This window comes from Erythrolamprus reginae, chromosome 7, assembly GCF_031021105.1.
Source record: "Erythrolamprus reginae isolate rEryReg1 chromosome 7, rEryReg1.hap1, whole genome shotgun sequence".
Classification (NCBI taxonomy): domain Eukaryota; kingdom Metazoa; phylum Chordata; class Lepidosauria; order Squamata; family Dipsadidae; genus Erythrolamprus; species Erythrolamprus reginae.
In genome coordinates, this window is record NC_091956.1 from 80819604 (window position 1) to 80844785 (window position 25182).

Consider the following 25182-nt stretch of genomic DNA (forward strand, 5'->3'; position numbering starts at 1 on the left):
ATTAGAGCAAAGTAATTATCTTCATAAAGAATTGGTAGATCAACTATGGTTTAGCTATGATAGCCATATGAAAGTCCTACATTTAAAATATTTATACATCTGAATGTCAGATATTATCACCTTCTTAATTTTCTAATTTCCAATAAGAATTATGGATTATTAGATGTGGTCCAATATAGGCTTTGTTCATGTTCCTCTACAACAGTGGTTCTCACCCTTTCTAATGTATCCTGAATGTACCTTTCTAAAACTTATCAGGAAAGACTTAATGAACTCAATCTGTATAGTCTGGAGGACAGAAGGGAAAGGGGGGAGATGATCGAAACATTTAAATATGTTAGTTAAATAAGGTCCAGGAGGGAAGTGTTTTTAATAGGAAAGTGAACACAAGAACAAGGGGACACAATCTGAAGTTAGTTGGGGGAAAGATCAAAAGCAACATGAGAAAATATTATTTTACTGAAAGAGTAGTAGATCCTTGGAACAAACTTCCAGCAGACGTGGTTGGTAAATCCATAGTAACTTAATTTAAAAATGCCTGGGATAAACATATATCCATCCTAAGATAAAATACAGAAAATAGTATAAGGGCAGACTAGATGGACCATGAGGTCTTTTTTTGCCGTCTTTCCTATTAAAAACACTTCCCTCCTGAACCTTATTTAACCCTTTGACATATTTAAATGTTCCGATCATGTCCCCCCTTTTCCTTCTGTCCTCCAGACTATACAGATTGAGTTCATGAAGTCTTTCCTGATACGTTTTATGCTTAAGACCTTCCACCATTCTTGTAGCCCGTCTTTGGACCCGTTCAATTTTGTCAATATCTTTTTGTAGGTGAGGTCTCCAGAGCTGAACACAGTATTCCAAATGTGGTCTCACCAGCGTTCTACATAGCGGGATCACAATCTCCCTCTTCCTGCTTGTTATACCTCTAGCTATGCAGCCAAGAATCCTACTTGCTTTTCCTACCGCCCGACCACACGTATCTATGATTTAAAAATTCCTAACATTATAACCTTTGAGAATCCTATCCCTCCTCAAAAATGTGTTTGTCTTTCTTAAATGGTATATTTGTTGCCCTTCTTAAATGATATATATATATATTAATTAGAATAGAAACTCTTATCTTTCACACGCATACTCTCATAATATCAAACATATTAAGGATGACTACCTTGGTGTCCATTAATATTCCCTGACAGCTTAATTTAATAGAATTATAATCATGTGAAAGAGGAAATGAATACATATTACCAAATATATTAGTTGTAGGGACAATTTTCTTCAGAATATTTCAGATGTAAATATGTTCCCCTTAGATCCTAATCAAGCTGAAGAGCTAATATTATATTATAGATAAATATGTAAATGGGTCTCTTGATAGCAGAGGGTAGGAAGTGCTGTGAAAATAGGATCAAAAGACATAGAATATTATAAGCCTGTCCTTAAGAATTATCCAGAGCAGAATAAAAGTTACATAAATATTCTCCAAGCAGGTAAAATATCCATAATATCATATATTTATCAGAAATAATATTATACATATTCTTATATATACAGTGGTACCTCAAGATATGAACCCCTCGTCTTATGAACAACCCGAGATACGAACCCGGGGTTCAGAAAAATTTTGCCTCTTCTTACGAACTTTTTTCGTCTTACGAATGCCAAACCCGAACTTCCGGGTTCAGCGTTCGGGAGGCTGCTGGGAAGCCCCCCGGCTGTTTTAAAAGGTGACAGCCGGGCGGCAGCGTTTTTTTGCGGGGGTTTTTTTGTTGTTGTTGCATGGATTAATTGACTTTTGTTTCCTATGGGAAACAATGTTTTGTCTTACGAACCTTTCGTCTTATGAACCTCCCTCGGGAACCAATTAAGTTCGTAAGATGAGGTATGACTGTATATATGTACAGCTTTACATTGCCTAAAATAAAAAAGAATGCTAAGCAGTTTTAGTTTTATGTAAAAATCCTTCCTTTCATTTAGCCAAATGTAATTTAAATCAGAAGTAACTTAGACACCTTGGTAGGAGGAAATGAATGTATCACAGTGGGGAACATATGTCCTGAAGATGGGAGAGAACCTCGGAGATTTCTTTCTAATCATCTCATTTGCTAGTTTTGATGCAATTTATCTGTATTGGGATTTTATAGGTTTTACTGAACAGTACAATATTTCCGGTCACAATTCAAAGTGTTGGTTGTGACCTATAAAGCCCTTCATGGCATCGGACCAGAATATCTCCGGGACCGCCTTCTGCCGCATGAATCCCAGCGACCGATTAGGTCCCACAGAGTTGGCCTTCTCCGGGTCCCGTCCATGAAACAATGTTGTTTGGTGGGTCCCAGGGGAAGAGCCTTCTCTGTGGCGGCCCCGACTCTCTGGAACCTGCTCCCCCCGGAGATTAGAACTGCCCCCACCCTCCTTGCCTTCCATAAACTCCTTAAAACTCACCTCTGCCATCAGGCATAGAAACATAGAAACATAGAAAAAGACCTCATGGTCCATCTAGTCTGCCCTTATACTATTTCCTGTATTTTATCTTAGGATGGATATATGTTTATCCCAGGCATGTTTAAATTCAGTTACTGTGGATTTATCTACCACGTCTGCTGGAAGTTTGTTCCAAGGATCTACTACTCTTTCAGTAAAATAATATTTTCTCACGCTGCTTTTGATCTTTCCCCCAACTAACTTCAGATTGTGTCCCCTTGTTCTTGTGTTCACTTTCCTATTAAAAACACTTCCCTCCTGGACCTTATTTAACCCTTTAATATATTTAAATGTTTCGATCATGTCCCCCCTTTTCCTTCTATCCTCCAGACTATACAGATTGAGTTCATTCAGTCTTTCCTGATACGTTTTATACTTAAGACCTTCCACCATTCTTGTAGCCCGTCTTTGGACCCGTTCAATTTTGTCAATATCTTTTTGTAGGTGAGGTCTCCAGAACTGAACACAGTTCCCCCTCCCTCCCCCTTGGCCTATATAATTTATGTATGGTGTGTCTGTGTGTATGTCTGGTTTAATAATGGTTTTTTAAAAATGTTTTTAAAATTTATTAGATTTGTTATGAATTGTCTTATTGTATGCTGTGAGCCGCCCCGAGTCTACGGAGAGGGGCGGCATACAAATCTAATAAATAAATAAATTTATATAAATGGATTTACAATAAAATACAGTATAATTATTTGTTAAACAAAAAAAGACTGCGCTGGATTATAAAGGCACATCTGAACTTCAAAGTATTATTATGTATACACATTGCAGGTGAAACAAGCTGTGGAAGAATCCCATAAGAAGAAAAAGGAATTATCTGTTTTTGTATCAGCAATTGAGAGAATTCCCGTAATCCACTCGGTAAGCTATCTTCAAACTGAATTTCTTTCCTGAATACTGCAGGGAATTAAAAAAAAGTATAGTAAGAGGTAAAGTTGCAAGTCATATACTTCAAAAGAATGATTCTACTGAAGTCAATATTTATTATGGGAAATAGGAAATTTTTTGTAAGTGTTTTAATACAGAACGAAGATAAAATGCTATTGAAATGTCAGCATATTTAAACTACACCAGTAGCCTATAAAACAATGTATTTTTATGAACCTGGTAAACACCAAGTGGTTAAAATTATTGTGACATACACATCTAGCATATTTCTTCAGCTAAGAGCTGAAGTGTTAATTAGATAAACATCTGCCTTCCCAATGGTATATAATCGAGAGACAGGTGTTTAATTGAGGCTATTTAAGAAGGGTGTTAATTACACTTTGCTTCTTAGTCCTCATCCTAACTTGGATTGAAAGGCAACAATTTATCTCTTGTGTATTTATTCAAACATGGAATTATAAAATGTAACTGATTACAGGTAGTCCTCAACTTACGACCACAGCTGAGCACAGAATCTCCAATGCTAAGCAAGACACTTATTAAGGGAGTTGGGTCTGGTTTTACAACTTTTTCCCCACAATTGTGAAGTGAATCTGGCTTTCTCATTGACTTTGCTTGTCAGAAGGTCACAAAAGATGATCACATGACCCCAGAACATTGCAACTGTCATAAGTACATGCCAGTTGCCATGTGTCTGAATTTTGATCATGTGATCATAAGTGTGAAAAATGGTCACAAGTCGCTGTTTTTCAGTGCTGTTATAAACTCCGTTATCTGCATCTACAATTTACAATGATACCTCGTCTTACGAACTTAATTGGTTCCGGGACGAGGTTTGTAAGGTGAAACGTTTGTAAGATGAAACAATGTTTCCCATAGGAATCAATGGAAAAAGCGATTAATGTATGCAAACCCAAAACTCACCCCTTTTGCCAGCCGAAGCGCCCGTTTTTGCGCTGCTGGGATTCCCTCCATGGGAAACCCTACCTCCGGACTTCTGTGTTTTTGCGATGCTGCAGGGGAATCCCAGCAGGAGAATTCCAGCATCGCAAAAACGAGCGCTTTGCTGGCAACAGAAGTCCGGAGGTGGGGTTTCCCAGCGAAGGGAGCATCAGTGAAATCACAGCATTGCAAAAACACCGAAGTCCTAGAAACTCCGCCTCTGGACCTCTGTGTTTTTGCGATGCTGCGATTTCACTTAGGCTCCCCTCGCTGGGAAACCCCACCTCCGGACTTCCGTTGCCAGCGAAGCTGCTGGGATTCTCCTGCTGGGATTCCCCTGCAGCATCAGAAAAACACGGAAGTCCAGAGATGGGGTTTCCCATGGAGGGGAGCCTCAGGGGAATCCCAGCAGCGCAAAAAAAGGTGCTTCGCTGGCAACGGAAGGTGAAAATAGTTTGTAAGAAGAGGCAAAAAAACCTTAACCCCGGGTTTGTATCTCGAAAAATTTGTATGACGAGGGGTTTGTAAGACGAGGTATCACTGTAGTTTCTTCTGGAGTGCAGAATTTTCAACCTTCCTGTGGCTTTCACCTACTGCTATCAGATTGCATTTTCTAAAAAACTTGTAGATTATTATAGTGTGGACCCATCATTTCCTTATCATGGGACCCAAACCAATCTCTTTACTTTCAAAGCACAGATTAAAAATTCTTTTCTTTTCAGTGCTTAGTATCAATTCATATTAATCACAAAATTAAATAAGATTAAATCTACCGGTCTGTATGGATTTTCAAAATGTTCATGTTTTCTTCAAATACTATACTTTGTTTTTTTTTGAAGCACATAGAAAAACAAATTCTTAAGATATATACATCTATATCTATATTTACATCTCTCTATATATATCTTTAAAAACTCAAGATTGATTTAAAATTATATCATGAATGATTGCCTACAACTAGAATGTTGTATCTAATGAACAAATCGTATATTTTATTCTTGCAGAATGTTTCCAGATAATGCACTAAAAGGAAAAATAAGATACAAATGACTAACAAGATTTATAATGAAAACTAAGTACTAGTTTTCATTTTTTCCCATTTCCTATTCTTACATTTTTTTCATTATTTAAAGCTATCTAACTGCAGTATTTTTAAACAATATGTAGTGGGTATCATGACACAGTATGCAGTGAAACAATATAAGGTGTATGCTTTAATCTTAACAGTATTTTCACAGACAGTTCTGGACATGGTTTTCATGAACTTAATTAAAAATTAAAGACTAAAACATATACAGAATACTGAAAATCAGCAAAACTAGTACTACTTCTTATTGAAGAAAGGACATATAAACTGAAATCCTATTTCTGTGTGCTTATACTTCACTCGGGTCATATTATTGAAAAATAATATCCTTGCATTTACATTAATTAACAATATGTATTAGTATCTGGCCTCATGCGATAAGTTATAAGTTATGATGTTTTAATTGACTATAATGAACATTGATTTGATGGTGCATATAATAACATGCCAAGAAAATAATATGTTGCACCTGACCTCCTATAGTTATTTAATTAAAAATATAATTTAAAGGCTTTTTAAATGTATAAAAACCATTAAAAACCCTGAATAGAGTGGGAATAGAAGCAAGCGGTATGTGCTGTCCCAAAATTAATTACCGAAAATTGCTATATAAAATTCTTAAGATGGCAGAATAGAGTAGAAGGCCAGGAGTAATTATAAGGGCAGGGAATTTATTTATCTATAATTTTGATGTATATTTACATTATTAATATTCATATTCCATTCGTAGTACAGTGTTTAAGATCAGGGAAGCTATGTTCTTGCAAATGGCTTGAGGAGGGATAGTCTTTTTTCCTGTGATCCTCTCTAAAGCAGTGTTTCTCAACATGTGTTACTGATAAGAACATAAGAAGAGCCATGCTGAATCAGGCTATCGAGTCCAGCATTCTGTGTCACACAGTGGCCCACCAATTATTTATTTTATTTATTTATTTATTCATTTGTCCAATACACAAATACATAGGAAGAAAAATAGACATGTAGTAATATATATAAGGGTAAAGTGAACTTAGAGGAGAGGATATATGAAAGAAAGAAAATATTTATTCATTCATTCATTCATTCATTCAATTTTTTATGCCGCCCTTCTCCTTAGACTCAGGGCGGCTTACAACAAGTTAGCAATAGCACTTTTTAACAGAGCCAGCAGCATATTGCCCCCACAATCCGGGTCCTCATTTTACCCACCTCGGAAGGATGGAAGGCTGAGTCAATCTTGAGCCAGTGATGAGATCTGAACCACTGACCTTCAGATCTATAGTCAGCTTCAGTGGCCTGCAGTACAGCACTCTACCTGCTGCGCCACACCTGCTCATATGATATATATGTATTAGGACCCTCTTTTTAAAATACGCCTTGGTGATAGTTAAGAGACAACTGCAAAACTCATTACAGTGATCCCTCGATTAGCGTGGGGGTTACGTTCCAAGACCTCCCGCGCGAATCGATTTCCGCGTTATAGTGGTGCGGAAGTAAAAAACACCATCTGCGCATGCGCGCCATTTTTTCATGGCCGCACATGCGCAGATGGTGGAGTTTGCGTGTGGGCGGCGGGGAAGACCAAAGGAAGGTTCCTTCGGCCGCCCAACAGCTGATCTGCTCCGCAGCGCGGAAGCAGCGAGGAGCCGAAGATGGGGTTTCCCCGTTGCCCAGGCAAAGGGGAAACCCCATCTTCGGCTCCTCGCTGCTGCCGCGCTGCGGAGCGGATCAGGTGTTGAGCGGCTGAAGGAACCTTCCCTTGGTCTTCCCGCCGCCCAGGCAAAGGGGAAACCCCAAGATCGCTTGCTGCTTGCCGTTTGCCGTATTGCAGCTTGGAGCCTTGCTTCGCCTCCTTCACTGCAATACGGCAAGCGGCAAGCGGCAAGCGATCTTGGGGTTTCCCCTTTGCCTGGGCGGCGCTGGGGCCATGCGGAGCCGCTCATCTAGGGGGGCATGGACCGGCAAGGTGCCCTCCGCTCTCTCTCTTTCTCTCCTTGTTACCGGTGTGGTATAAGAGAGAGAAAGAGAGAGAAAGGAGGGCGACTTGCCAGTCCACGCCCCCCTGGATGAGCGGCCCCGCATGGCCCCAGCGCCGGACTCCGCCGTTGCCTCCGCCCTTGTTCGGCTCTGCAGCTGAGAGGCCACGTCCACCCCCTCCTCGGTGTCCCCGGCACCCAGCGTCCCCACGCCGCCTCCACCTCCCAGTAATGCGCCCGACCTCTACCTCTCTCTTTCTCTCTCATATACCACGCCGGCAACAGGGAGAGAAAGAGAGAGAGAAATGATAGAAAAAAGTGGAGAAAAAAAGAGAAATAAGAAAATGATTGAAGCAGAGAATGACAGGAAAGAAAGAGAAAGAGACAGAGAAGTGACTCTTGGTGATGACGTATGACGTCATCGGGTGGGAAAAACCGTGGTATAGCAAAAAAACCGTGGAGTATTTTTTAATTAATATTTTTTGAAAAACCGTGTTGTAGCGTTTCGCACTAATCGAGACCGTGCTAATCGAGGGATCACTGTGGTTGTAAATATCAACTTGCCAAGTTTAACAAAACAAAAAATAAACACTAAAGAGTACTTTGAAAGTTCCAGTATACTCACCTGTAACCTGATTGGATGAAGGTAGTTCACTTTTTTATGACTTAGTTTAATTTCATTCACTTTCAATTATTTCTGAAAGTGTAACAGTTTTATGTGTCGTTCCCTTTAAGAATGTTTCAACTTTTGATTTAAATGTCAATATGAAAACAGGAATCATCCATTTTGATCTTTATGCAAAAAAATTCAGCAACATTTACACCCAGGAATTGACATGTGCCTCTAGCAACCAGCTGCTTAAGCTCGGTGCATCTTGCTATTTGGAAAGTCAATTTATTTTTGTAAAACTTATGCACTTATATAAACGAATTTGAGACTGCGGCAAAATGAGACACACTAATCAATTCAAACCCAGCAGTTGGCAGCTATTAATTGCCATTTACACACATTTAAATGCAAGACTTGTGATTGCTTTGATTCATAAAATGTTGAAGATGCTTTTTAATGTGAAAAGAAATCCTGCATTCATTTGGAATTAATGCATAATGTTCATTACTCTTTAAAAACGTGAAGTCAGATTTCGGAAGTATTCAGTAGACCAAGCAGGTCTGCTTATAAATATGAGATAGTAGCCATGTGGTATGTAATTTGTAATGGATTTATTGACTGCAGAAAAGGACCAGATTATTGAAACAGCTTCTATTAGTGAGATATTAGTAGATTGTTTTCTAGGGCATTTTAAAAAAGCATTTAGTTGCTTAATATATGTGCACTGAGAACTAAGTAACACAGCACCTTTCCTACTTACTTTACGGTTTGCCCAGAAGTTGGGGAAATGAACAATGATCTAAGTAGAATAGAATAGAATAGAATTTTTATTGGCCAAGTGTGATTGGACACACAAGGAATTTGTCTTGGTGCATATGCTCTCAGCGTACATAAAATAAAATATACATTTGTCAAGAATCATGTGGTACAACACTTAATGATTGTCATAGGGATCAAATAAGCAATGAAGAAGCAATATTAATAAAAATCTTAGGATATAAGCAACAAGTTACAGTCATACAGTCAACATGGGAGGAAATGGGTGATAGGAATGATGAGAAAAATTAGTAGAATAGAAGTGCAGATTTAGTAGAAAGTCTGACAGTGTTGAGGGAATTATTTGTTTAGTAGAGTGATGCCGTTCGGAAAAAAACTGTTCTTGTGTCTAGTTGTCTTGGTGTGCAGTGCTCTGTAGCGACGTTTTGAGGGTAGGAGTTGAAACAATTTGTGTCCAGGATGCAAGGGGTCAGTAAATATTTTCCCCGCCCTCTTTTTGACTCGTGCAGTATACAGGTCCTCAATGGAAGGCAGGTTGGCAGCAATTGTTTTTTCTGCAGTTCTGATTCTCCTGTGTCAGTCCTGTTGGGTTGCAGCACCAAACCAGACAGTTATAGAGGTGCAGATGACAGACTCAATGATTCCTCTGTAGAACTGTATCAGCAGCTCCTTGGGCAGTTTGAGCTTCCTGAGCTGGCGCAGAAAGAACATTCTTTGTTGTGCTTTTTTGATGAGGATGCAATGTTTTTATTAGCACAAAAGTGTAAAAGACAATAGCAGTGCAGTGGTAATGATTCATGTGATAATGTTTCTGTGAGGTTGAAACTCATAATGTATATTATGAGCCTAGTATATGGTTTATCAGAAGTAAATGTGGATTTGTTTATGTAGAGTCAGTTTGGTATAGTTGTTAAAGCATCTTTCAGCTGTGGCGAGGGGGGCGTTTGCCCAGGTTGGCCTGGTGCACCAGTTGCGGCCCTATCTGGACCGGGACTCACTGCTCACAGTCACTCATGCCCTCATCACCTCGAGGCTCGACTACTGTAATGCTCTCTACATGGGGCTACCTTTGAAAAGTGTTCGGAAACTTCAGATCGTGCAGAATGCAGCTGCGAGAGCAATCACGGGCTTCCCTAAATATGCCCATGTTACACCAACACTCCGCAGTCTGCATTGGTTGCCGATCAGTTTCCGGTCACAATTCAAAGTGTTGGTTATGACCTATAAAGCCCTTCATGGCACCGGACCAGATTATCTCAGGGACCACCTTCTGCCGCACGAATCCCAGCGACCGGTTAGGTCCCACAGAGTGGGCCTTCTCCGGGTCCCATCAACTAAACAATGTCGTTTGGCGGGACCGAGGGGAAGAGCCTTCTCTGTGGGGGCTCCAACCCTCTGGAACCAGCTCCCCCCGGAGATTAGGATTGCCCCCACCCTCCCTGGCTTTCGTAAACTCCTTAAGACCCACCTCTGTCATCAGGCATGGGGGAACTAAAACATCTCCCCCTTGCCCATGTTGTTTTGCCGTTTGATTGATTGTGTGCCTGTTTTTTATATATATTGTTTTATGAATTTCCTAAGTTAAATTGTAATTAGATTGGTGGGCATTGGATTTGTTATTATGTACTGTTTTTACTATTGTTGTGAGCCACCCCGCGTTTGCGGAGAGGGGCGGCATATAAATCCAATAAATCTAATCTAATCTAATCTTGAGTAGTTTACGAAAGACAGGGAGGGTGGGCGCAGTTCTAATCTCCGGGGGGAGTTGGTTCCAGAGGGCTGGGGCCGCCACAGAGAAGGCTCTTTCCCTGGGGCCCGTCAAACAACATTGTTTAGTCGATGGGACCCGGAGAAGGCCAACTCTGTTGGCGGGTCCCAGGGGAAGAGCCTTCTCTGTGGTGGCCCCGACCCTCTGGAACCAGCTCCCCCTGGAGATTAGAACTGACCCCACCCTCCTTGCCTTTCGTAAACTTCTTAAAACCCACCTCTGCCGTCAGCAAGCCCTGCCCTGCTAAATAGTAAGAAAGATGATTGTTGGTTAGCTTTCCTATCAGCACGGAATCTTGTTCCCACATTGGAGTACAATTAACTATGATATCCAGAATTAGGTGTGCAAAGTATGACCACTTAATATTTTTTGTGCATTGTTATTGACTAGTCTGAATTATATACAGTCTGTTTTCTATTAAAGAACGCTTAGAAATGCTGACAAGGCTCTTAATGTCATTATTTGAAAAACCTAATGATTGAGTATGATCTCTATAAATAGATGAAGCATTTTAGTCATTTGCCATTGGAAGTCATTTAATAATTCCATGCTGAGTCCCTTTCAACAAATTTAATGAAAACCAGCGGGATATTCTGACAGCTTCTATTGGATTTTTCTGCCATTTTTGTATGGTCTGTGGCATGAGTGATTAATATAGCCTCTATTAAACTAGTATGAAGGGCTCTCCATCTTTCGTATATCTCCCAAACTGACAGGTCTTTTAGCCACTTTGTTCTCCAATTCCCAAAGATGTAATCTTTTAATTTTTAATTTTATTTTTATTTATTTATTTTCAATTTATTTTATTTATTTTGTCCAATACACAATGAGGGTTTTAGTGGGTATATATCTATATACACATAGTAAAATACATGATGACGTTTATAGAGGAGACACTCATAGTAAAATATATCTAAGAAAGAATAGAAAAGAAGATATAGTAATAGAACATATCAATGAAAGAATAGAAGAAGAATAGAATAGAATAGAATAGATTTTTTATTGGCCAAGTGTGATTGGACACACAAGGAATTTGTCTTGGTGCATATGCTCTCAACGTACATAAAATAAAATATACATTTGTCAAGAATCATGTGATACAACACTTAATGATTGTCATAGGGGTCAAATAAGCAATGAAGAAGCAATATTAATAAAAATCTTAGGATATACGCAACAAGTTACAGTCATACAGTCAACATGGGAGGAAATGGGTGATAGGAATGATGAGAAAAACTAGTAGAATAGAAGTGCAGATTTAGTAGAAAGTCTGACAGTTTTGAGGGAATTATTTGTTTAGTAGAGTGATGGCGTTCGGGAAAAAACTGTTCTTGTGTCTAGTTGTCTTGGTGTATATATAGGAATAGAAGAAAGGTGTAGGAGATATAGGAGAGCAATAGGACAGGGGATGGAAGGCACTCTAGTGCACTTGTACTCGCCCCTTACTGACCTCTTAGGAATCTGGATAGGTCAACCGTAGATAATCTAAGGGTAAAGTGTTGGGGGTTTGGGGATGACACTACGGAGTCCGGTAATGAGTTCCACGCTTCGACAACTCTGTTACTGAAGTCATATTTTTTACAGTCAAGTTTGGAGCGGTTAATATTAAGTTTAAATCTGTTGTGTGCTCTTGTGTTGTTGTGGCTGAAGCTGAAGTAGTCGCCAACAGGCCGGACGTTGCAGCATATGATCTTGTGGGCAATTTCAATTGCCTAGGAAATGACATTGGTAAATAAGAATTTTTGAACTCTCTTCCTTACTTCCTCTAACAGCAGTGCAAATGTTTCAGAGACCATCTAAGCAAGGAGTATTGAACTGATTTTCAATTTACTGTGAAATTGTATTAATCAGAGCAGACCGTTCTAAAATCCCCTTGATGAGCATGAGAATAGCATAGCTCTACATCATGTCATAATTTATTGATCTCCTTGGATACTGTATAGGTGGCATTTTAAGCTGGACGTCTTCCGCAATGAAATAGTTTTTGCTGTTTGCTTTTACTTCTCCAATACTGTTCGTTATTATAATTAATATCAAAAAAGTTATGTTGCTTAATAAATCACACAAATATATATTGACATGGACGGAATGTAAGATTATCGCATGTGTTTTTATTCCGCCTCGAGTCTTCAGAGAGGGGTGGCATACAAATCTAATAAATTATTATTATTATTATTATTATTATTATTATTATTATTATTATCTTTCTTTCTTTCTTTCTTTCTTTCTTTCTTTCTTTCTTAATTAATTAATTAATTAATTAATTAATTAAATTTGTATGCCGCCCCTCTCCGTAGACTCGGGGCGGCTCACGACAGTAATAGAAAAAACACCAATGTACAATGCAAATCTAATAATTAAAACTAAAACCCCATAATTTAAGAAAACATACACACAACATACCATACATAAACAGTATAGGCCTGGGGAAGTTATCTCAGTTCCCCCATGCCTGATGAAAGAGGTGGGTTTTAAGGAGCTTACAAAAGGCCAGGAGGGTGGGGGCAGTTCTAATCTCCGGGGGGAGTTGGTTCCAGAGGGCCGGGGCGCCACAGAGAAGGCTCTTCCCCTGGGGCCCGCCAAATGACATTGTTTAGTTGACGGGACCAGGAGAAAGCCAACTCTATGGGACCTAATCGATTATTATTATTTTGATGTTACTTTTTGTGCCTCTCAGACTTCACACTAAATTTTAGCTCTCAAAGATTTAACCTCTTATTCCACAAATGATCTAGCTTGTCAGAAGGCTCTTAGACATGACTCAACTAGGATAGAATCTTTATTGAAGACAAGAATGAAACCCTGTACGCATCAAAGGATTTGACGTTTTGACTTTATGGATGCCGGAGAGTTCCCTTGATTTCTTGGGAGGCAGCTGATCTATATTTATGTAAAGGCTCTCTGGAACCCAAGGATCGCTTTGTCAGACTCAGTCTTTACATCACCTCTGAAAAACCATTTGAGAGAACAGAGGGCCCATTGAGTGATATACCAATGCAGCAAAAGAACTATAATATAAAGGGAGATTGGATGCCATGGATACAGATACCAAAAACGACTGGATCTCTCTGTATAGCAGTGGTTCTCAACCTTTCTAGTGCCGTGACCCCTTAATAGAGTTCCTCATTTTGTGTGACCCCCAACCATAAGCCTAGCGCCAAGCTGATTGGCAGGAAGGTCAGAGGGACACACCAACTGTAAACGCCTGATTGATTGGATTGTAAAAATATGGCGTCAGAATAGAAGCTTTAGTTGCTAACACCATTGGAAATTTGTATTTTCCCACGGTCTTAGGCGACCCCTGTGAAATGGTCGTTCGACCCCCAAAAGGGCCCCGGCCCTCAGGTTGAGAACTCCTGCTGTATAGATTACTTTGAATTCCAAAGTATTTAGAAATGAACTGATTGTTTATTTTTTATTTTATTTTATTTTATTTTATTTTACTTTATTTTATTTTATTTTATTTTTTTTGTCCAATACACAATGAGGGTTTTAGTGGTATATATCTATATACACGTAGTAAAATACATGATGAAGGTTATAGAGGAGATACTCATAGTAAAATATATCTAAGAAATAATAGAAAAGAAGGTATAGTAATAGAACATATCAATGAAAGAATAGAAGAGGAGATATAGGAATAGAAGGAAGGTATAGGAGATATAGGAGAGCAATAGGACAGGGGACGGAAGGCACTCGAGTGCACTTGTACTCGCCCCTTCTTCAATTTCCCACCAAAATTATTTTGCAAAGTTTATTATTTTAACTTTTCTTGAAATTCTGCAGCATAGTTCAGGTGGAGTTTTGTGAAATCATTAGAGGTTTGTTTGTTTTTTTATTAAAAAAAACCCTTTATCTTTAAATCCCTACTGATGTTGCAAATACAGTTTTCTGCCTTACAACTCTAAACATTATAATAGGCATTATTAGTGCTTCACAGTGAATATTATGATAGAAAGTAAACTAAAAAGCAATAAGAACTCTGGTTTTTGTAATCTTCACAACAGAGGACCAATTTAAAGTAGTGACTGAGGTATTGAACTAAGACTATGGAGTCCAGTCCAGCAAATCTCACACTATTGTTTTGAAGATTCAGATGAACTCAATTCAGAAGATATTTGTTGTAGGATTAATATTGAGGAAGATTCTCATTTATACTACTCCCAGAGAGAACCATGGATATAAAAATGTCAACGTTGTAGGATTCCAGAGATCATTGATGGCTAACCTATGGATTACATGTAGTCCTTAAGTTTTTCTTGTAGCCTAAAACAGCTTGTGAGAATACGTTCCCACTTTTTCACAGCGTTTAGAGGATTGGCTTGTTTGAGCTGTCAGGAATAAATTGTTAATAGCAGTGAGGAACCAGTGATCCTCATTGTTCTGCCGGGGTGTCTCAACCACCCGTAATTACAGGGTAATTAGTCCAGGAAGACACACACCACACGATAAAAGGAAAACCCAAAAGTTTTTATAAACAGAAAAACAGAAACAGCTCCCTTTTTAAATGCCAAAGGGATTTTCTGGCACACACAAGGCACAGGTTAAATGCAGTCCAATTGCTCACCCAATAACTGGGAAATTGAGTCCAATTCTAAAGTCCAGAGAGTCCACACACACAATCCTGAAGAGCAGAAACCACGATCTTGACGAAACAATGAATCAGATAAACTGCCATGAGGCTAAAACACCAGGCTGCACTTTTATCTGTAGCACTAATTACAGCAGCCCCAACCAACCACAGGTGGCCTCATTTTCTCTTGTAATAATCCTTCAGTTGTTCTCTCCTATGCATCACTCTACGCATGCGTGGATGTGTCATTAATTCTTGTTCAGAATCCAGGGATGATACAGATGACTGATCTCCTCCTGGGCTGTCTGCCAAACTCCCCTCTTCCCTGTCACTCACGCTTCCTTGGTCAGAGGAGACTTCGTCGGCAGATTCTACTGGGAGCAAAACAGGCCTGCGGCACGTGGATGTCTCCACCACATCCACCTCCACATTGCTTGGGGCAGGAGCTGGGCCAGAGCTAACCACAACACTCATATATTGTTATAAAAGATAAAACCACTAGTACTGGAAACTAATTTTTCAGAAGAGAAACCTCTGAGAAGAAAACTTCTCTCCCCTCTAAGTGACCCTTTAGATCAGTGATTTTCAACCTTTTTTGAGCCGCGGCACATTTTTTACATTTTAAAATCCTGGGGCACACCACCAACCAAAATGACACCCTAAGACACTCTCCTCTCTTTTTCCATCCATCTCCTTCCCACCCTTGTGTGTGTATACACACTCTTAAACCATTTCCAAAAACAGGTGAGGGCTGGGGGTTTTTTTTGTCTCTTATTCTTTGGGTGCTTTTTATCATATGCTTTAAATCAAGAGTCACTTCTCTCTCTTTTGTTTCTCTTTCCTCTCATTCTCTGTCTCAATCATTTTCTCATTTCTCCTTTTTCCTCCCCTTTTTGCTCATTTCTCTCTCCCTTCCTCTCCTTTTCTCTCTCTCTCTTTCTTTCTTTCTTTCTCTCTGTCTCTTTCTCTCTCTTTCTCACTCTCTTTCTCTCTCTCTTGCTTTCTCTCTCTCTCTCACTCACTCTCTCTCTCTCTCTCTCAGCAAAAAGTTGCGAGACTGGAACCTGAGCTTCCTTCTTCGCGGCACACCTGACCATGTTTCGCGGCACACTAGTGTGCCATGGCACACTGGTTGAAAAACACTGCTTTAGATGATGTGTGACCTCTTGCCTCATTTGCACCTTCAGTTTTGGCCTTCCTACGCACATTATGCAGACCCATCCATTGCGTGCCATTGCTTCCATCTCCCCAGGCCTCCTCAAACCAGCCCTTGTGTATTAAAACTTCAGATCGTGCAGAATGCAGCTGCGAGAGCAGTCATGGGCTTACCTAGGTATGCCCATGTTTCACCATCACTCCGCAGTCTGCATTGGCTGCCGATCAATTTCCGGTCACAATTCAAAGTGTTGGTTATGACCTTTAAAGCCCTTCATGGCATCGGACCAGAATATCTCCGAGACCGCCTTCTGCCGCACAAATCCCAGCGACCGATTAGGTCCCACAGAGTGGGCCTTCTCCGGGTCCCGTCAACTAAACAATGTTGGTTGGCGGGCCCCAGGGGAAGAGCCTTCTCTGTGGCGGCCCCGGCCCTCTGGAACCAACTCCCCCCGGAGATTAGAACTGCCCCTACTCTCCCTGCCTTCCGTAAAGCTCTCAAAACCCACCTTTGTCGTCAGGCATGGGGGAACTGAAACACCTCCCCCGGCCACGTACAATTTATGTATGGTATGTTTGTGTGTGTGCTTGTTAATATAGTGGGGTTCTTTTTAAAACTATTTTAAATACTTAAATTTATTGAATTTATTTGGATTGTACGATTGTTTATATTTTTTGTTGTGAGCCACCCCGAGTTCGCGGAGAGGGGCGGCATACAAATCTAAATAATAAATAAATAAATAAATAAATAAATAAATAAATAAATAAATAAATAATAAATAAAATGCAGGAGAAGTTGCTCAGATAAATATTGATGGCGGCCGTATCAGTCTTTATTTCTAGTTCATCATGTATTTTCCTTTCCCCCTGTGGTAGACAGAACTACATCGCGCACCTTAGAGTATTACATTCAATAGGAATATCCTTTGGGTGAAATAAATGCTAACTCGTCCATTAATAAGCAATTGTTCCCATAGTTGCTTATAATGACGGATGTGTTGCACCGACCTCTGACGACTGATTTAAGGAGCATTGACTGGCATCGGGGGAAATCCCCGTTTGTTCCAGATTTCGGGCCACATAAATCAAAACAGTCAGATGTCATTAAATGCTCTCAATACTAAGAAGTTTAGCTGTAGGCAACGATGAATGGTTCTGCAGAGGCCGCTATTATGTATCCCAAGGAGTCGTCACCTGACAGCTTTTACCGTTTCTGCCTTGCTTTTTGATAAATTGTTGGCTCTTGATAAAAACTAATTTTCAGATATTTCACGAGAGGGTTCTTTTTCCTGCAGCTGCTCCCACCAAGCTCAGTCATGCAAGCCTAGGAATAGAACATTGCTATTCAAATGCGAGGCCGTCGGTGTGATAGTGTCTTTGGGCACCGTTTGTAGCTATGAAGGGAAAATTCACAGTGACAGTTCTCTGTGCTTTTGGACAGTGCTGTATAGAACTGAAAAACAGTGTTTAGTGCTAGAAGGAGGGGGGCTGCTGTTTGTCAGCGGAGGAGTGAGACATGTGCTGTATGGTTTTTAACTGTTGGGGTTTTTTATATAATTTTTATTGTTAGATTTGTTCCATTGTTATACTGTTTTTATTACTGTTGTGAGCCGCCCTGAGTCTTCGGAGAGGGGCGGCATAAACCAAACTTTTTTGGCAGTGTGAAATACCATCAAATGTTAATTGTTTAGATAATCCCAACATTTCATGCACAGTATTATTTTGTTATTCCAAAAGGAGATATTTACAAAGATTTAGCATCTGGGTATGCAGAATTGAGATCCTCTTTCCCCCTAGGCCTTTACAATTCTATGCATGGTATGTATGTATGTATGTTTGGTTTTTTATATTAATGGATTTTTAATCATTTCTAATACCAAATTACTATTGTACACTGTTTTATTGTCGCTGTTAGCCGCCCCGAGTCTCCGGAGAGGGGCGGCATACAAATCAAATCAAATCAATCAATCAATCAATCAATCAATCAATCAATCAATATGCATGCTTTGTTTATCCAGTTGAAACTTTTTTTTTTTTTTTAAAGTGAGTTGCTTGGGATTTTAGTACTTTAAAATAATAAGGGAAGATATTAATTTGACAAAAACTGCAATCATTTAATATTGTTATTTTGTCTGGAAGGGATGGCTAAGATAGAATACTATGTCTGCTATAATTATATTCTAAGAGGTATCTTCATGGATTTATTTTCTTTACTGGAAGAGATACAGTTAGGAAAATCAGAACAATATTTAATTTCTTCCCTAGTGAAGATTTATTGCCCTAACATGTTTAGGCAATAATTAAATCTGAAGGTTCCCTTGAATATCAGTACCTCACTGAATGTCATAAATTAGTTTCCTAAATCTCATAAATTGGTAGTATCATTTTAGGATTTTTCTTGATTGGGAGACAAACATCGACTAAGCAATGTCGTTTGGCGGGACCCAGGAGAAGAGCCTTCTCTGTGGCGGTCCCGACCCTCTGGAACCAGCTCCCCCCAGATATCAGAGTTGCCCCCACCCTCCTTGCCTTTCGCAAGCTCCTTAAAACCCACCTCTGTCGTCAGGCATGGGGGAATTGAAATTTTCCCTTCCCCCTAGGCTTATAGAATTTATACATGGTATGCTTGTATGTATGAGTGGTTCTTTAAATTGGGGTTTTTTAGATCATTTTTAATATTAGATTTGTTTACATTGTCTTTTCATTGTTGTTAGCCGCCCCGAGTCTTCGGAGAGGGGCGGCATACAAATCTAATAAATAAATAAAATAAATAAATAAATAAATAAATAAACTGTGTGCAAGCAGATCTTGTGCCTGATTTTTCGGGGCTACCTTTAAAAAGTGTTCGGAAACTTCAGATCGTGCAGAATGTAGCTGCGAGAGCTATCATGGGCGTTCCTAAATATGCCCATGTCACACCAACACTCCGCAGTCTGCATTGGTTGCCGATCAGTTTCCGGTCACAATTCAAAGTGTTGGTTATCACCTATAAAGCCCTTCATGGCACCGGACCAGAATATCTCTGGGACCGCCTTCTGCCGCACGAATCCCAGCGACCGGTTAGGTCCCACAGAGTTGGCCTTCTCCGGGTCCCGTCAACTAATCAATGTCGTTTGGCGGGACCCAGGGGAAGAGCCTTCTCTGTGGTGGCCCCGGCCCTTTGGAACCAACTCCCTCCAGATATCAGAGTTGCCCCCACCCTCCTAGCCTTTCGTAAGCTCCTTAAAACCCACCTCTGTCGTCAGGCATGGGGGAATTGATACTTTTCCCTCCCCCTAGGCTTATAAAATCTATGCATGGTATGCTAGTATGTATGATTGGTTTCTAAATTGGGGTTTTAAATTAACTTAAATATTAGATTTGTTTACATTGTATAGTATTATTATTGCTGTGAGCCGCCCCGAGTCTGCGGAGAGGGCGGCATACAAATCTGATTAATAAATAAATAATAACTAAATAAAACCCGTGAAGTGGCATTTATAGTGGCCCCACAGATTTTTTAGGCAGGAAAAAAAGTTTAATATCCTAGATATAGAGAAATACTTAATGAATACATCTGTAGAGTTCTGGTCACAATGTTAAAAAGCTTCAGCAAAGGAAGTCTGAAGTCTGTTTTGCAATTCTGTTCTACTAAACTTACTTAGAAGATTTACCAGGATAGAGGGGTATTTTGAGAACTACTGACTACAGGCTTATTTGTTCCAAAAAACGGTATTCACTTTTTTATTCCTTTATGGATCATAGGAGAAAGGAAACGAAACGTAACAAAATGCATTTAAGAATTAGCCCCTGATTAGAGGAAGATGAATGACTTCTAACGCCACGTATATAGGAAATAATGAATATTATACTGTAATTTATAGTGGCATTTTGAAGTGGGTTCATTTCTTCTCTTTTGAAAGAGAAAATACATTTATTAAGAACCTCATATATTGCTGTTTTGAAAAGATCAGAATTCCATCTAAATGTCTCCTCCACAAGAGAGTACAAACTCATTTCCTTTGCTTATTTATTTGCTTGTCTTGGATGAACCTGGGTAAGCACTGAAAACCAACCAAATATAGTGAAAGCTAATATCTATCCAGTCCAGTTGTTGACGGAAATGGCAGAGAATTTCATTTTTTTCTAATAAAATAGGGATGCCTCTCCGAGGATCATAAAATAAGCTGTGTTAGCCCACTTATCAAAGCAATTTCTTACTTGTTTCCCACTTGTTTTGATGTTTTTCCAGTATATTTTGTACATTTCTGCAACAGATGAACTTTCCAATAAATGTCTTCATACCTTAGCACTTTTTTTCCTTTGGAAAACCAAATAGATTGCAGCTGTTTGTTACACGTTAATTTTGAGAAGCATTCTCATTGTGTATTCCATAATAGTGCACTGGATTTTGTTCTAAATTGCAATATATTTTCATGTAAATATTTAATTTTGGAAGAAATATAAACATTTTAGAATTTGATTACCGTATATACTCGAGTATAAGCCGACCCGAGTATAAGCCGAGGTACCAGTTTTGCCACAAAAAAAACCTGGGAAAACTGATTGACCCGAGTATAAGCCGAGGTTAGAAAATGCAGTGGCTACTGGTAACTTATAAAAATGGAAACCAATAAAATTACATTAATTGAAATATCAGAAGATTACATGTTTTAGAATATTTATTTTAAAGAAAACCAGTAAACTAGCTCTGTAAATTTAAAACAGGATTCCTTCTCATCATCTCATCATTAATTGGATTTACATTATTGTTCTGTTTTTATATATGCTGTGAGCCACCCTGAGTCCTTGGAGAGGGGCAGCATACAGATCCAGTTAATTAATTAATTAATTAATTAATTAAATAAATAAATCTGTATATCCAAACAGAGCTTCAGCATTAGCTGCTGTGAGGTTATCAGCATAGAAAACCAGGTAGGTAGGTAGGTAGGTAGGTAGATGATAGATAGATAGATAGATAGATATATAGATAGATGATAGATAGACAGACAGACAGACAGACTAGTGAGACAAGCAAAACTTGCAAAACACAGACAGCTCTTGTGGTTTTGTATCCTAAATATGCAGGTCCTATTAAGAATCAAACTTGATCTCAAACCCACTTTATAAAAGGCAACTTTTAAAGATCCACAAACACACTTTAGGAATTCCTGTCTAGCTCTTGCCTTATTAGTTCCTATCCAAGCAAGGATAGCAACTACCACAAAATACCATTTTTTAAACAGTTTAAATCCTTTCAAAGGAGGGGGAGGAGAATCTGACAGCAGCGGGCCTTTTTAATCCAACTAAGGGCAATGCAGAGAGAGCAAGGAATAGTTACTGTAAACCTGTTGACAAATACACACAGGGAGTAAAAAAAAAAAGGCTCCGGGTTTCAACAAGGGGTAGCTGGCTTTTTTCACGGTGGGGGGGGAGAGGGGGCATACACACACACACACACACATACACACACACACACGACCTCACCGGCTTTCCATTGCTTTTTCCCCCTCTCGCTTGGAGCACATGGCTGGCTCCTTTGCTTGAGCCAGGAAGAGGAAGAACCAGCCCCTCCCACAGCTCCTACGGCAAGTGAGAGGGGGAAAAAGTTCGTGCCTCCTCGCTCTGGCTCAAGCAATGGCGCCCTCTTGTGGTGACTTTGTCAATGACCCGAGTATAAGCCGAGGTTGTGTTTTTCAGCCCATTTTTTGGACTGAAAAACTCGGCTTATACTCGAGTATATACGGTATATGTAACCTCTGCCATTAAAAATAGAAACTCTATTGCTGAAATTGTATTTTCTGCAGTCAAGTTTGGAGGATTTACATTCAATTTGTATCTATTACGTGCTCTTGTGTTGTTGTTGTTAAAGGTGAAGTAGTCACTGACAGGGAGTACATTATGATGTATGATTTTATGAATAACAGTTAAGTCAGTTCGGAGACGACGTAGTTGTAAATTTTCTAGATGTAGTATTTGAAGTCTGGAGGAGTAGGGTAATTTGTTACATGAGGAGGAGTGAAGGACTCTTCTTGTGAAGTATTTCTGGACTCCTTCGATTGTATTAATATCTGATATGCAGTGTGGATTCCACACAGGTGGACTATATTCTAGAATAGGTCTGACAAATGTTTTGCATGCTCTGGTTTATAAATCAGTGTTTCTAGAGAAGAAACGTAAGATTAGGTTTACAATTCTTAAAGCCTTTTTGGCAATGTTGTTACAGTGGGCTCTAGCACCTAGGAAATGAGTACTCCGAGGTCTTTGACTGAGTGAGGGTCCGCTGTTAGTTCAGTTTTACCAAGTATGTATTTAGTATTCGGATTCTTTTTACCAATGTGTAGGACGGAACATTTGTTGGTAGAGATTTGAAGTTGCCAGTTGGTAGACCATTCAGCTACATGGCCAAGGTCCTTTTGAAGGGTAGAGGTATTGTCAGTAGTATCTCAGTCCACATCTGCTTCTGTTTACACACTCAACAGAGGGGCTCCATTCTTTGTATAGGCTGGGCAGGAATAAAAACATGGAAAAAGCAGAGAGTTTCTTCTTAGGTGTTCTGTCGGGCTCTCTGGCAGACTCCTCCTGAAAATTCACAGGTACAAATTTCAGACACACACACGTTTGAAAATTCAAAACAATGTTCTTTATAACGGAAATCCAAATAAACCAAGCCCTCTTTTGGTATAGCAAAGAGCACTCGTCTCCAAACAAACTGGTAATTTGTACAAGTCCCTTATCAGTTCTGAGATTCTTAGCTTGCAGCTGTGAAGCAATTCACAGTCATTCTTCTTTCACAAAGTGAAACACACTTTGCTCTGGTTTAGTTTCAAAGCGGGGGAAAATCAGCACACAAAGGTCGAAGTCAGCAAATCAGTCAGGAAACACAACAACCAGATAATCCTCCACAATGGCCAAACCCACAGGCTGATATTTATAGCAGCCTCATTAATGACCACAGCCCCACCCAACCCCAGGTGGCCTCATTTTCTTTGATAATAACCTCTCAGTTGTTGCTGCCTATGCATCGCTCTCCGCATGCGTGGCTGCATCATTAACTCTTGTTCTGAATCCAAGGAGGAGCTAGATAATTGATCTCCTTCTGAGTTGTCTGGCACACTCTCCTCCTCCCTGTCACTCATGTCTTCTTGGTCAGAGGAGCCTTCATCAGCAGATTCCACCAGGGGCAAAACAGGCCTGCAGCATGTGGATGTCTCCCCCACATCCACAGTCCTTGAGGCAGGAGCTGGGCCAGAAAGAACCACAACAGTAGGAATATGTTTTTAGTTTCTTGAGATCATCCAGGAAAGAAAAGTATCATTGGAATAAACTGTCGTTAAAAAAAAAAATAACATTACCGCCAATAAAATACAGTATATGTAGATAGTCTTGCAATTTTTATATTTTCAGGAAAAAAAGGGCTGTGTAATGAAGCCTTAATAAAAATTCTTGGTAAAAAACACACCGAATCTCTCCCTCTTCCTGCTGCCTTTCTGGTATGACTTTCTAAGGAAGTCATAATTAAGTCAAGATACGTTGTCTTGTTGTGCAGGTTATATGGTGCAGTGAATAAGCAATGTAGCTTCAGCTTTTTAAGACCGTAAAATGCATAACTGATTAGTGGCTGTCGTCATGGTTGATTTTTCCAGGCATGACAATAACCTGGTAGATGAAAAGCAGCTGTTCATTTTACAATAGATATAAAATATTTAATTTTACTTTTGCTTTTTTATAAGATTTTTCTTGTATGATTGATGGTTGTATTTTTAACCATTCTGCTGTGCTTAGAACACATTGAGACAATGATTTAAACAGTTATAAACCTACTTGTTGTCACCACACAATGTTAATTGCAATATGACTACTGTAAGAGTTACATTACCAGTTAATTGGTTGGAGCAGATATCTTTTTTTAATGAAAACTTGAAAAAAGGAGCTGTTTTAAAGAACAAAGTACAGGGCTCACACATATATAAGTGGGAATCCTTTCTTTCTTATGCTTTTTGTAGCATCTTCCATCTTATTTTCTTACTCTCCTGTGCTCACCACAAATAAAAAGGGATCCTTAAAATTTCAAATCAATGACAATAAAAACATTCCAGTCCTTAAAAAGAAAACAGTGAAGAGATTCTTTGCATACTTAAAACAAAATTATACATTTGCATATTCTAGTAGAAGGTTTAGGTGCACTTAAAAATTTACAGTTCCTTGATAGATGGTAGTTAATTTAAAATTATTATTATTGTCATTATTAATAGTAATGTTTCTCTGATGTTGATTAATATACTGATAGAACTTAGCAGAAAGAGTTTAGAAATGATGAAAGCCTAAATGTTTTAATTTAATTAGAAAGGATTAAATCTGATAAACAGGTTCATCCTCGATAATAAATTAACACTTCAATTGGAATCAAGCGAGAACTGTTCAATTAAGAAGTGCTGAATAAGGAAATACATTATTATTTTGCATTAACCATATATAATCATCTGTCTGCTTTCTAAAACTCCTAATACTGTATAAGAGTTGAACATTGTAGCGTAGAAAAAAATGAGCATAGCACTAAGTGAATCCTAACTATATTTAAGGCCTTTTTGCTAGAAATACAAAGCTCTTGCCAGATCCATGATTTTATGGCCAATACGTAAGAATACTTTACTAAACCTATTCATATTATTTAAATCTTCAAAGGTCATCATCTGCTTTCTAGTTTATAGAGAGTGACAATATAACTCTCTCTAGTGAATGGAAGGGGTACTTTCACATTTGCAAGATTCTGTTAATTTAACCCTACAATATAGACCGGAGATGGTGAACTTTTTTTGGTTCGCATGCCAAAATACCCATTCCGTTCTCCCCATGCATTTATTTATTTATTTATTTGTTTATTTGTTTGTTTATTTTGTCCAATACATAATACACATTGAAGAGAAAGATATGTAATAATATAAGTAA

At 39.1% G+C, this 25182-nt stretch overlaps 1 protein-coding gene across 1 annotated transcript in view; it reads left to right on the plus strand.

The window, feature by feature from the left end:
• The window catches only part of STPG2 (sperm tail PG-rich repeat containing 2), a 198314-nt gene that overhangs the window by 49858 nt on the left and 123274 nt on the right, over positions 1-25182 (plus strand). Inside the window, exon 10 of the mRNA XM_070757988.1 lies at positions 3271-3360. Coding sequence (XP_070614089.1) covers positions 3271-3360 — 90 coding nt within the window. The remainder of the gene's footprint in view (positions 1-3270; positions 3361-25182) is intronic.